We start from the raw sequence: 14,245 nt of genomic DNA, 5'->3' as shown, positions 1-14,245 counted from the left end.
AAACACCAGTGAGAAAAGTTACAGAAAAGAAAAGAATATTGTAGGGAGAAAGCTGATGGATTTAACAGGTAGTTATGATTTCTGAAAGTTTAATTTCAGGAAACAAGGATAGACACTATAGTGCAAATGTTATACAAGTGAATCTATGATTATACAATGAATGCAAAGTGTTGTCCATTCTCTGGAATTGTTTGTTAATGAAATCAAAGAGAAAACCAGAATGTCAACTTGTGTGAGTGTAGTAGACTGAAGAAAAACAGATCCTGCCAAGATTTGGAAGACATGTACATCTCTGAAGGTAAAAGGGAATTTAATCCAAGACCTATTTCAACGTATCTTTTAGGAAATGAAGTAATGCAATAAATTAAAATTTGCAACCTCACCTTATTATTTGTATTTATGTCATCTATATTTGCAAACCCTTTTAATACCAGTGAATACTTTCCCTAACTTTCCATTCTTAAGGCATCTCACACATGAATTGCTATAATTATTTGCTGTGTTTAGAACTGAGTACAATGTTCATGTAGAAGCTGATTGGCTTTGTAGAGAGAAAGTTTCTCTTCTGTGGGCCTAGACTGCACTTTTAATTTTAGCCAGCTGTGTAAAGATGTGTTCTGTCAGGCAAAAGTGGAACTAGGCAAGAAACCCACAGATGGCGTAGAACCAGCTAACAAGGATTTGGAAAAACTGTTGAGAGTACGTTGTTATTAATAGTAAATCTGACAAGCATGTCCTGCAGGGAAGACAGTATATTTTCATTTCATTCAACCATGTTTCCAAAGGACCTTAATTGTTATTAAAATCTCAAAAGAAAGCAAATATAATTGACATTGAATTTTGCTTACAAGGATAAGAATACAGCCTTATATTTATACAGTTTATTGACCTACCATTAAATACTTGCCACTCAATCAAATGTGTTTTTTTTCCCTTGTATTATTTCATTTAGATTGAATAAAATATCAGAAAATATCCTCAGGGATAAACTGGATTTTGTGATCTGATCTTTTATAATTTTGATTTTCTTTGATCATGAGTTATTCTGCTATGATTGAACAAAACAGGCAATTATTTGAAAACTGTCTTTTACATTCTACAGTTTTAATGTCATTGTGATTTCTCTGTTTAAAATAGGAACATTTAAATCCAGCTGGGATTTTCCTAAAGATGAAAATCCTCTTGAAGAGTGAAACAGCCAATGAAGAACTCCATGAAGGTATCATCTGTGTGAAGAACACACAATTTTGGAATATCATAACCAATTTGTTGAATATCAGATCGTTTATAGTATGCTAATAATAGGTGCAATTTGACGGTGACTGAGAAGGAAATTGGTCACATAGGAAAGGGAGAAGATTGTTAGCCAGGAAGAAAAAGAGAAGGAAAAGGGAATAGTTACAAATATACTAGGTAGTGAAAAAAGCTGAATAAGAATTACCAATTTTTTTTAGCTTAGCAAAAATTGCAGCTGCCCAACCCTTCTGAAGTTGTTTACCACAATGAAAAAAGATTAACTTTGGATAGAAAAAGCCTTTGTAGTGCTGTGCTTTTTATAATCACTTGTATAAACATTGCTATTTATTTTTCAAAATTCTTAAGGGACTAAAATTTACACCTCACAGGGTAAACATCCTGATATACATCTGTGTGTCATTTGGCAAGTCACTGAATTTTTCTGTGCTTCAGTTTCTTCATCTTCAAAGAGATATAATAATAATGTCTACCTGATTAGTTAGTTTGAGAATCCAATGAGAAAATGTATATAAAGCATTTCGCACCATACCTGGTGCAGAGTGTGCAAAACATGTTACATATTATTGTAGCTATTATTGCTGTTACTACTACCAAAAGTCTCTCTATGCACACTGACCACTTAATAGTGTTTCAACTATGTTTAGTCATAAAATAATTGACTCTAAATATTTTTAATGTGTACATGCTTTAATTTTATATAAAAATATAGTTGCATTATAGAGCTGCATTATTTTTACTATATTAAAGTATATTCTAGTATAATAATAACTGATTATCCATTAAACAATAACAATTTGAAATTTTTTTAATGTTTATTTAAAAAAATTTTTTTTGGGGCGCCTGGGTGGGTCGGTCGGTTAAGCGTCCAACTTCAGCCAGGTCACGATCTCGCGGTCCGTGAGTTCGAGCCCCGCGTCGGGCTCTGTGCTGACAGCTCAGAGCCTGGAGCCTGTTTCAGATTCTGTGTCTCCCTCTCTCTCTGCTCCTCCCCTGTTCATGCTCTGTCTCTCTCTGTCTCAAAAATAAATAAAACGTTAAATATTGATTTTTGAGAGAAAGAGAGAGAGAGAGAGACAGAGCATGAACAGGGGAGGAGCAGAGAGAGAGGGAGACACAGAATCTGAAACAGGCTCCAGGCTCTGAGCTGTCAGCACAGAGCCCGACGCGGGGCTCGAACTCACGGACCGCGAGATCGTGACCTGGCTGAAGTTGGACGCTTAACCGACCGACCCACCCAGGCGCCCCTTAATGTTTATTTTTTGAGAGAGACAGAGAGCAGGAGCAGGGGAGCAGGAGAGACGGAAGGGGACAGAGAATCTGAAGCTATCAGCAGAGAGCCAGATACGGGGCTCAAACTCATGAACTGTTAGATCATCCCAGGCGCCCCAACAATAACAATTTGTGATAAATAGGACAATAATCAAATTTAGTAGTAGCTCTAAATTTAGTGCTAATTTAGTTTCTGAAACTTTCTGTGCCCTCTAAAATTTTAGCTAATCAATAAGAGACCTCAGGCTGAAATATATAGAGGATTCTGTATCTCTAGGTAATGGTATCATCTCAGTATACACAGGCTGAAAAATGTTAGGAACCAGGAGGACAACTCCACTTGTTTTGTAGTCGGAGAGTAAACAAATAAACTAACCAATTAGAGGAATAGGTTTACTGAAACCAATACAATATAGGGAGACCAGAGAGATTTTTGGAGTCACCTACTTTATATTTTTATGAAATTTTTTAATGTTTATTTTTGAGAGAGAGAGAGGCAGAGCACGAGCAGGAGAAGACAGAAAGAGAGGGAGACAAAGAATCTGAAGTAGGCTGTAGGCTCTGAGCTGTCCGCACAGAGCCCAACGTGGAGCTCGAACTCACGAACATGAGATCATGACCTGAGCTGATGTCGGATGCTCAACTGACTGAACCACAATAATTTTTTTAATGTGTATTTATTTTTGAGAGGGGGAGAGAGAGAGAGAGAGAGAGGCAGAGAGAGAGGGAGACACAGAATCTGAAGCAGGGTCCAGGCTCTGAGCTGTCAGCACTGAGCCCGATGTGGGGCTCAAACTTGAGAACTGCAAGATCATGACCTGAGCCAAAGTCAGACACTTAACCGACTAAACCATCCAGGCACCCCTGGAGTCAACTACTTTAAAGTTGATTAATTTTAGATTAGAATTCTCCATTACAAATTTTACCAAAACACAGATAAAAAGCAGAGCTTAAAATGAAATTATTCTTTATTCCCAGATTGTTTTTATTTAATCTAGTTTCTTGGTATTCAGAGTAATGAAGTTGCTATGTCAGATTACAAATTAAGAGACTTCTCTGAATCCAAGTTTTCTATAGCTTAAAATATTAAATTATCTTTTACTTTGTTGTGTTGAGAGAATATATGAAACTTGCATTTTTTATAGTCTGTTCATTTCTTTGCTAGTGAAAGTACTTTACACTCAGAATGGTCAATCTTGGGGCACCTGGATGGCTCATTGGGAAAGTGTCACAGCTCATGTCATGATCTCATGGTTTGTGAGATTGAGCCCTGCATGGGACTCTACGCTGACAATGTGGAGCCTGCTTGGGATTTTATCTCTACCCCTCTCTCTGCTCCTCCCCTGCTCACTCTTTACCGGTCTCTCAAAATGAATATATAGACTTAAAAAAATAAAATGGTCACTCTAACTGCTGGCATTAGCATTTCACCAGTATTTTTTGTAAGTAAAAAAAGTGGAAATCAAAAAATATACAATTTTTTTTTTTATTATGAAAGAGTAGCAACACGCATTAAAGAGAACTTTTGGAAAAGTTGTCCGTATGCATTCCATGAGACTATGGAAAAGATATTCATAGTCTTCATCATTCACTGTACAATTCCTGTACAATAAGGATTTTTGTGTTTTGTCCACTACTGGGTTCTTAGCACTGATCATAGTTCCTGGCACAGGGAATACACTTGTTAGTTATTTGGTATATAAATAATCTGAACACAATCATTTCTGGCAGTTTGATCATTTAATTTCAGCATTTTTCTATTTTGGTTAAATTTGTTTGTTTTATAGAATTTTGACCATATAATACATGCAGGCTTTATTTTCTGATTTTTTTACTTACTAGTCTTATAAACATTTTTCATATTAATGCATATTCAGTTTTTCTATGTTATTTCATATTCAACACTTTTAATAGTTTCATAATAGTTTATCATCTGCCTATAGTGGACATTTGAGAATATATTTCCTTTTTATTGTTATTATATCTACACTGATTTTAATATCTTTGCTTATAAACATCTTCCCATATTTCTGATGACTTTTCAGAAGTATATTTTCTGCATTAGAGAGGATACATAATAACAACAACAGGTGTCATTTACTGAGTCTTAACTAAGTTCTAGGTGTTTTACTATGTAATTTTCATTCATTATCTCATGTAACACTCTCAACAGACCTAAGTGACTGGTGATATATTCCCCATTTTACAGATGACAAAACTAAGGCTCAGAAAAAACTATAGCCTATATGGCCTATAACCATATAGGTGGCAAGTGGTTTCAAATATAAGTCTATCTGATTTCAAGTCTCAAGCTTTTAACCACTGTGTTCATAGCATATAGTATTACCAAACTGCTTTTCAAAAAGATTGTTATCAAGTTACTTTAACATCCTTAGAAAAGTACCTGTTTCACTACACTCTAGCATTGGATGTCTTTATAAAAAGATTTTTTAAAGTTTATTTATTTTGAGAGAGAAAGAGCTAGTGGGGTGGGGGGTGGGGGGGAGGAGAGAGAGAGAGAGAGAGAGAGAGAGAGAGAGAGAGAGAGAGAGAATGAGAATCCCAAACAGTCTTCACACTGTCAGCGTAGAGCCCAATGTGGGGCTCGAACCCATGAACTGTGAGATCATGATTTGAGCTGAAGTCTGGTGCTTAACCTACTGAACCACCCAGATGCCCCAAAAGATTTTGATAAATTATTAGGCAAGATGTGGTGTATGGCAAACGTTTAGAAAGTAGATTTTTAACAAAGGAAAGTTACTGAAAATAGCTAAGTTTCCTCAGAAATGAAACTGATACGATTATTTCATCTTCTCTCTTTTTTAGCTGTCATGGAAATACTACATCTTGACATGTCTCTAGACTTTTGTCTGAACGTTGCTAAACTGCTGATGGATCATGAAAGGTACAGAATTGATTTTCTTTTCTCTAAAGACTAACATTTTTTAAGGTTTCTATTAATATGTATTGAATATACCCATTTATATCCATCCATATTCACATAGCACCGTATCTGCCATTATGCTGATAAAATTAGAAGATGGAACTGCTTGATTAATGATTTAAACAATCAATAGTCAAGTTAATTTTAAAATTTACATTAAAATTTTGAAAAAGAAATAAAATGAAAAAGGAATAAGGTAGTTGGTGCTTTATAAAACAGGAGTTAGGCCTAGGTTAACCTACAGGGCAGTGTCATGTGGAACAGGAAGGCATGAACGAGTGCAGTTCTATGAGTAATACACCTCTCTGGCTCTGTCTTTATGTTACCATTAATGTCAAAAGGGACCTTAAAGTACATAAAGACTTCTTAATCGTTCCCAAACTTAAGTGTGCCTCAGAATTACTGAGGAATAAGCACTTGAAACAATGTTCAACATCATTAGCCATCAGGGCAATGCAAATCAAAACCACAATGAGAAACCACTTTGAACCAGTAGGATGGCTATTATCAAAAAGACAGATAATCACATATGTTGGCAAGGATATAGAGAAATTGTAACCCTCATACACTGACGGTGGGAATGTAAAATTGGGCAGTTGCTTTGGAAACTATTAGTTCCTCACTAAGTTAAATAGTTACCATTTGACCCAGCAATTCCACTCCTGAGTTAAATAGAAAAAGTATGTTCATAAAACACTTATATGTGAATGTTCATAACAATATTATCCCTAATACTCAAATGTGGAAACAACCAAAATGTCTAATAACTGATGAATAGGCAAACAAAATGTGGTATACCCATATCATGGAATATCATTTGCCAATAAATGGTGTAACATATGGAAGTATTGAATTACTCTATTGTACATCTTGAGATTAATATAACACTGTACATTAACTAGCTGAAATTAAAATAAAAACTTAAGAGGTGCCTGGGTGGTTCAGTCTTTTGGGCGTCTGGCTCTTGATTTCAGCTCAGGTGATGATCTTGCAGTTTGTGGGTTTGAGCCCTACATTGGGCTCTGCACAGCACGGAGCCTGCTTGGGATTCTCTCTCTCCCCCTCTCTCTGCCCCTCTCCCCTCAAAATAAATAAATAAACTCAAAAAAAGTAAATAAGAAAAACTTAAAAATATTAAGAAAAATAAAAAGAAACAGAATACTGATACATGTTATAACATGGATGAACCTTAAAAACATGATGCCAAGTGCAAGAAGCCAGTCACAAAGATCACATATTATTTCATTCCATTTATATGATATTTCCAGAATAGATGCAGTTATAGAGACAGGAAGTAGATAAGTGGTTGCCTAGGGCTGTGAGAGTTGGGGAAGATGGGGAGAGACTGCTATTGGGTATGGCACTTCTTTCTGACGTGATGGAAATGTTTTAGAATTGATTGGGTAATGTGTGCACAACTCTGTGTATATATTAAAAACCACTGAATTGTGTACTTTAAATGGATGCATTGTATGGTATGGGAATTATACCTCAATAAAACTTATCAAAAATGTTCACTAGGGTACTTTATAAAAATATAGAGATCAAGCTCTACCTTATTCCAGTAAGCCCTGACCTCTATTTTTTATTAGTTCTTCAGGTGGTTCTGAGAACCACTATTTTAGGTCAGTTAGTAAACTATCTATAAAGGGTGAGGTAGTAAATATTTTAGCCTTTGTAAGGCATAAAGTTTCTGTCACACCTACTTTACTCTGCTGTTGTAGTGTGATAAAAAAGCAGCCACAGAAAATCTGTAAATAAATGGAAGTGACTGTGATAGAGCTTTATTTATAAAAACCGGTCGCTGTTTAGATTTGGCCTGCAACTATATAGCTTGCCAACCATTGTTGCAGACCTATCTCCTACCTGACACACGACTTTTGGATGAGAAGTCATTCAGCCTTTTATAGAATATCTATGGAAGAGGAGATGATGATGATAACATCATGTTTTTACAAAGCTGGAACACAAAATTTTTTCTTATATACAATTGATACATATTTGCCAGTAATTAAAAATTTTTTTTATGTTTTTATTTATTTTTGAGAGAGAGAGAGAGAGACAGAGAGACAGAGCGAGTGGGGGAGGGGCAGAGAGAGAGAGAGAGAGGGGGAGACACAGAATCTGAGCAAGCTCCAGGCTCTGAGCTGTCAGCACAGAGCCCAATGCGGGGCTTGAACTCACAAGCTGTGAGATCATGACCTGAGCCGAAATCAGACACCTAACCGACTGAGCCACCCAGGCACCCCTCCAGTAATTTTTTTAAGAGAGAGAGAGAGAGAGAGAGAGAGCGAGCCGGGGAGAGGGAAAGAGGGAGAAAGAGAGAATCTTAAGCAGGCTTCATGCTCAACATGGAGCCCAATGTGGGGCTTGATACTATGACCCTGGGATCATGACCTGAACCAAAATAGAGAGCAAGACATTCAACCAACTGAACCACCCAGGCAACCCTCCAGTATTTTTTTTAAAGTTTATTTATTCGAGAGAGACAGAGACAGCACAATTGGGGGAGGGGCAGAGAGAGAGGGAGAGACAGAGAATCCCAAGCAGGCACATGCCACCAGCACAGAGCTCAACGTGGGGCTCGAACCCATGAACTGCGAGATCATGACCTGAGCTGAAATCAAGAGTTGGATGCTTTATATATAAAGAATTTGCTTTCTTTTTAAGGCTGAGGAAGATTTTATTGTATGTGTATATGCCACATTTTGCTTATCCATTCATCAGCTGATGGAAGGTAAAACTTCCACATTTTAGCTATTGTGGATAATGCTGCGATGAATGGGGGTGTAAAAAAAAATCTCTTTGAGAATTTGCTTTCAGTTTTTTTGCGTGTATATTCAGAAGTGGAGTTGCTGGATAATATGGTAATTTTTAATTTTTTGAGGAATCGTCATACTGTTTTCACAGTGGGTGTACATATTACATTCTCAGCAACAGAGCACAAGGGTTCCAATTTCTCCAAATTTTGGCCAACTCTTGTTTTGTTTTGTTTTGTTTTTTTTGTAGTAGTTATCCCAATAGGTGTGAAGTGGTATCTCGTATAGTTTTGATTTGCATTTCCCTAATGACTAGTGATGTTGACCATCTTTTCATGTGATTTTGGCCTATTTCATCTTTAGAGAAATGTCTATTCAAGTCCCCTGCCGTATTTAAAAAAAAATTTTTTTTAATGTTTATTTTTGAGAGAGAGACACAGTGTGAGCAGGAGAGGGGCAGAGAGAGAGGGAGACACAGAATCCGAAGCAGGCTCCAGGCCCTGAGCTGTCAGCACAGAGCCCGACATGGGGTTGAACCCATGAGCTGTGAGATCATGACCTGAGCTGAAGTCAGACACCCAACCGACTGAGCCGCCCAGGCGCCCCGACCTGCCCAATTTTTAATCAGGTCGTTTAGTTTTAGGAGTTCATGATGTATTCTGGATATTAAATCCTTTTGAATATATATGATTTGCAAATATTTTCTCCTATTCTATGGATTGCCTTTTCACTCTGTTGGTAGTGTCTTTTGATGGAAAATTAAAAAATTTTTTAAGTTTGTTTATTTATTTGTTTATGTAATTTCTACACCCAACATGGAGCTTGAACTCTTGACTCTGAGATCAAGAGTCACATGCTCTTCCAACTGAGCCAGTGAGGCACCCCCAATTAAAAAAATTTTTTGGGGGGTGCCTGGGTGACTCAGTCGGTTAAGCATCCATCTTCAGCTCAGGTCATGATCTTGCAGTTTGTGAGTTTGAGCCCGGCATTGGGCTCTGTGCTGACAGCTCAGAGCCTGGAGCCTGCTTCAGATTCTGTGTCTCCCTCTCACTTTGCCCCTCCCCCACTCGTGCTCTGTCTCTTTCTCAAAAATAAATAAACATTAAAATTAAAAAAAATTTTTTTTCGTGAAATCCAATTTGTGTTTTTTTCCCTCTTTTATTTCCTATTCTCTTAGTGTCATATCTGAGAGATCTTTGCCAAATATAATATGATTTCCCCTATGTTTTCTTCTGGGAGTTTCATAGTTTTTATGTCTTACATTTAGGTCATGGATCCATTTTGAGATCTTTTTTTTTTTTTTTTTTTTTTTTTTTTTGGGACAGAGAGAGACAGAGCATGAACGGGGGAGGGGCAGAGAGAGAGGGAGACACAGAATCAGAAACAGGCTCCAGGCTCTGAGCCATCAGCCCAGAGCCCGACGCGGGGCTCGAACTCACGGACCGCGAGATCGTGACCTGGCTGAAGTCGGACGCTTAACCGACTGCGCCACCCAGGCGCCCCGAGATCATTTTTCTATATGGTGTGAGACAGAGTTCCAACTTAATTCTTTTGCATGTGCTACCCAGTTTTCACAGCGTCATTTGTTGAGAAAACTATCTTTTCCCCATTGAATTGTCTTGGCACTCTTGTTAAAAATCATTTGACCTTATATGTGAGAGTCTATTTCTGGGTTTTCTATTCTGTTCTATTGCTTTGTATGTCTATCTTTATGCCAGTACCATTCTGTTTTTATTACTTTATGTTTGTATTGAGTTTTAAAATCAGGTAGTGTGAGTCCTTCACCTTTTTTATTTTCAGAATTGTTTTGCATATTCAGAGTCCTTTGAGATTACATATGAATTTTAGGATGAATTTTTCTATTTCTGCCAAAAAGCATCATTGGGATTTTGGTAGGGATTGCATTGAATCTGTAGATTACTTGAGGTAGTATTGGCATCTTAACAATATTAAGTCTTCCAATCCATGAACATGGAATGTTTTTCCATTTATTTATGTCTTCTTTAATTTTGTTTAAAAATGTCTTTTTTAACTTTTACTTATTTATTTTGAGCAAGAGAGAGAGAGAGAGCATGAGCAGGGGAGAGGCAGAGAGAGGGAGAGAGAATCCCAAGCAGGTTCCACACTGTCAGTGCACAGCCTGATGTGGGGCTTGAACTCATGAACCGTGAGATCATGACCTGAGGTGAAATCAGGAGTCAGATGCTTAATTGACTGAGCCATCCGGGCACCCAGAAATATCTTATAGTTCTCATTGTACAAGTTCTTTACCTCCTGGCTGAGTTAATTCTTAAAGTTTTTTCTTTTCTTGATGCTATTATAAATGGGCCTGTGTTCTTAAAGTTTTTAAATGTTCATTTATTTTTTTTGAGAGGGAGAGAGTGTGAGTGGGGGAGGGACAGAGAGAGAGGGAGACAGAGAATCGCAAGCAAGCTTCATGCACAAGTTTGGAGCCTGATGTGGGCTTCATCCCATGACTATGTGATCAGGACCTGAGCCAAAAACTGACTGAGCCACCCAGGCGCCCGTCTTAAATTTTTTTCAGATGGTTTATTGTTAGTGTATAGAATTGCAACTGATTTTTGTGGATTGATTTTATATGCTGCTACTTTGCTGAATTCGTTTATTTATTTTAACAGGTTTTTGTTTTTGTTTTTGTTTTTGTTTTTGTTTTGTTTTGTGGAGGGGTGCCTGGGTGGCTCACTTGACGGCTAAGCGTCTGACTTTGGCTCAGGTCATGATCTCAAGGCACTCCTGAGTTTGAGCTCCACATTGGGCTCTTTGCTGTTATTGTGGAGCCCGCTTCAGTTCCTGTCTCCCTCTATCTCTACCCCTCTCCAGGTTGTGCTTTCTCTCTGTCTCAAAAATAAATAAAAACATCAAAAAAATTTTTTTAAACCCTTAACAAAAAAATAGTTTTTTTGTAGAATCTTTAGCATTTTCTATATATAAGATCATATCATCTATGAACAGAGATAATTTTATTTCTTACTTTCCAATTTGGATAGATGCTTTTTATTTCTTTTCCTTGCCTAGTTTCTCTGGCTTCCAGTACTGTACTGAACAGGAGTCACTAAAGCAGACATCCTTACCTTGTTCCTGGTCTTAAAGGAAAAGTTTTTAGTGTTTTACCATTGAGTATGAGATTCACTGTGGGTTTTTCATATTACTATGTTCAGGTAGTTTCCTTCTATTCTTAGCTTGTTGGATGTTTTTATTATGAAAGCTTGTTGAAGTTTTCAAATTATTTTTCTGCATCTATTGAGATGACTGTGTGATTTTTATCTTTCATTCTGTCAATGGGGTATATCACATTTACTGATTTTTATATGTTGGAACATCCTTGTATTCTAGGAATAAATCCCACTTGGTCATGGTATATGATCTTTTTAACATGCTGTTTAATTTTTTTTGTTGAGGATTACCTTATTACTAGTATTTTGTTGAGGTTTTTTGTATATGTATTCTTCAGGAATACTGGCCTGTAGTTTTCTTTTCTTGTAGTGTCTTTGTATAGGAAGAAGTTTTTTTTTTTTTATTGAAGTATGATTGACATACAGTATCCTATTAGTTTAATGTACATATTGTAGTGATTTGATATTTTTATACATTGAAAAATGATCCCTGTGATTAGTTTACTTACCATCTGTCACCATGCAAAATTATTACATTATTATTCATTATATTCCCTATGCTGTTTATTACATCCCTGTGACTTATTTATTTTATGATTGGAAGTTTGTACCTCTGAATCCCCTTCACCTGTTTCACTCACCCTCCAAACCCCCTCCACTGTCATACTCTGGTAACCAACAGTTTGTTTCCTGTATCAATGAGTCTGTTTCTGTTTGTTTTGTTTGTTCATTTCTGTTGTTTTTTAGATGCCTCATATAAATGAAGTCATACAATATTAGTCTTTCGCTGACTTATTTTGCTTAGCATGATACCTTCTAGGTCCATCCACATTGTCACAAATGGCAAAATTTTATTTTATTTTTTTTTATGGCTGGGTAGTGTTCCATTGGAGATAATGTACCACGTCTTTATCCATTCATCCATCACTGGACACTTAGGTTGTTTTTATAGTTTGGCTTTTATAAATAATGCTGCAATGAAGATAATGGTTCAAATTTCTCTTCAGATTATGTTTTCGGGGCACTTGGTTGGCTCATTTGGTTAAGTGTCCAACTTTACCTCAGGTCATGATCTCATGGTTGTGAGTTTCACCCCCACATTGAGCTCTCTGCTGTTAGCAGAGCCCGCTTAGAATCCTCTGTCCCGTCTTCTCTCTGCCCCTTCCCGCTTGTGCTCTTTCTTGCATGTGCTTGCTCTCTCTCTCGCTCTCTCAAAAATAAACATTAAAAAAAATTGGTGTTTCCATTTTCTTCAGATCCTCAGAAGTGTAATTGCAGGATTGTAGGGTAGTTCTATTTTTAACTTGTTGAGGAAACTTCATACTGTTTTTCATAGTGGCTGCCTTGATTTTCATCCCCTCCAACAGTATACAAAGATTCCTTTTTCTCTACATCCTTGCCAACCCTTTTTATTTTTTGTCATTTTGATAATAGCCAATCTGACAGGTGTGAGGTGATATCTCATTGTGGTTTTCATTTGCATTTCTCTAATGATCAGTGATACTGAGCATCTTTTGATGTGCTTACTGGTCTGTTTGTCTTCTTTGGTAAAATGTCTATACAAGTCCTCTGCCCATTTTTAATACGGTTTACTTTTTTTTTTTTTTTATTTTTTATTTTATTTATTTTTTTTTTTAATTTTTTTTTTCAACGTTTATTTATTTTTGGGACAGAGAGAGACAGAGCATGAACGGGGGAGGGGCAGAGAGAGAGGGAGACACAGAATCGGAAACAGGCTCCAGGCTCTGAGCCATCAGCCCAGAGCCCGACGCGGGGCTCGAACTCAGACCGCGAGATCGTGACCTGGCTGAAGTCGGACGCTTAACCGACTGCGCCACCCAGGCGCCCCTAATACGGTTTACTTTTTTAACATCAAGTTGTATAAGTTCTTTATATGTTTTGGATATTAACCCCTTATCAGATGTGTGATTTGCAAATATAGTTTCTTAGCCAGTAGGTTCTATTTTCATTTTGTTGATGGTTTTCTTCACTGTGCAAAAGCTTTTTAGTTTGATGTGATTTCCTTAATCAATTTTATCTTTTATTGCCGTTGCCTGAGGCGTCTGGTCCAAAAAAATATCACTAAGACTGATGTCAAATAGCTTATTGCCAGTGTTTTCTTGTAGGAGCATTATGGTTTCAGGTCTTATATTCAAGATTTTAATCCATTTTGACTTTATTTTTGTATATGGTATAAGATAAAGGACCGGTTTCATTTTTTTGCATGTACCTGTTCAGTTTTCCTAACACCATTTATTGACGAGACTGTCTTTCCCCCATTATATATTCTTGCCTCCTTTGCCATAGATTAATTGACCAAATATGTGTGGGTTTATTTCTCAGCTGTCCATTCTGTTCCATTGATCTATGTGTCTGTTTTCATGTCAGTACCATACTGTTTTGATTACTGTATTGTATTGTACTGTATCTATGTAAAATCCAGGAGCATGATACCTCCAGCTTTGTTTTTCTTTCTCAAGATTGCCTTGGCTATTTCTGGTCTTTTGTGGTTCTGTACAAATTTTGGGATTTTTGTTCCACTTTTGAAAAAAATTCCATTTGTATTTTCTTTTTATTGTTGTTGTTTGATATCAGGGTAATACTGGCTTCATTAATAAGTTTCAAAGTGTTTCCTTCTCCCCAATTTTTTAGAAGACTTTGAGAAGGATGGCATTAATTCTTTAAATATTTGGTAGAATTTGGGAGTAAAGCCATGTGATCCTGAGCTTTTCTTTGTTGGGAGATTGTTGATTACTGCTTCAGTCACTTTACTAGTTCTAGGTCTGTCAGATTTTCTTTATTATTATTATTATTTATATTTGAGAGAGAGAGAGAGACAGTGCATGAGCAGGAGAGGGACAGAGAGAGAGTTGGAGACAGAA

At 36.9% G+C, this 14,245-nt stretch overlaps 1 protein-coding gene across 1 annotated transcript in view; it reads left to right on the top strand.

Moving 5' to 3' along the window:
- The window catches only part of TEX11 (testis expressed 11), a 230,554-nt gene that overhangs the window by 59,639 nt on the left and 156,670 nt on the right, over positions 1-14,245 (top strand). The window contains exons 11-12 of the mRNA XM_030304808.1: positions 1,138-1,219; positions 5,353-5,431. Coding sequence (XP_030160668.1) covers positions 1,138-1,219; positions 5,353-5,431 — 161 coding nt within the window. The remainder of the gene's footprint in view (positions 1-1,137; positions 1,220-5,352; positions 5,432-14,245) is intronic.

Source organism: Lynx canadensis, chromosome X, assembly GCF_007474595.2.
Source record: "Lynx canadensis isolate LIC74 chromosome X, mLynCan4.pri.v2, whole genome shotgun sequence".
NCBI lineage: Eukaryota > Metazoa > Chordata > Mammalia > Carnivora > Felidae > Lynx > Lynx canadensis.
Note: the sequence above shows the minus strand (reverse complement) of the source record. Positions and strands in the feature narration are given on the sequence as shown.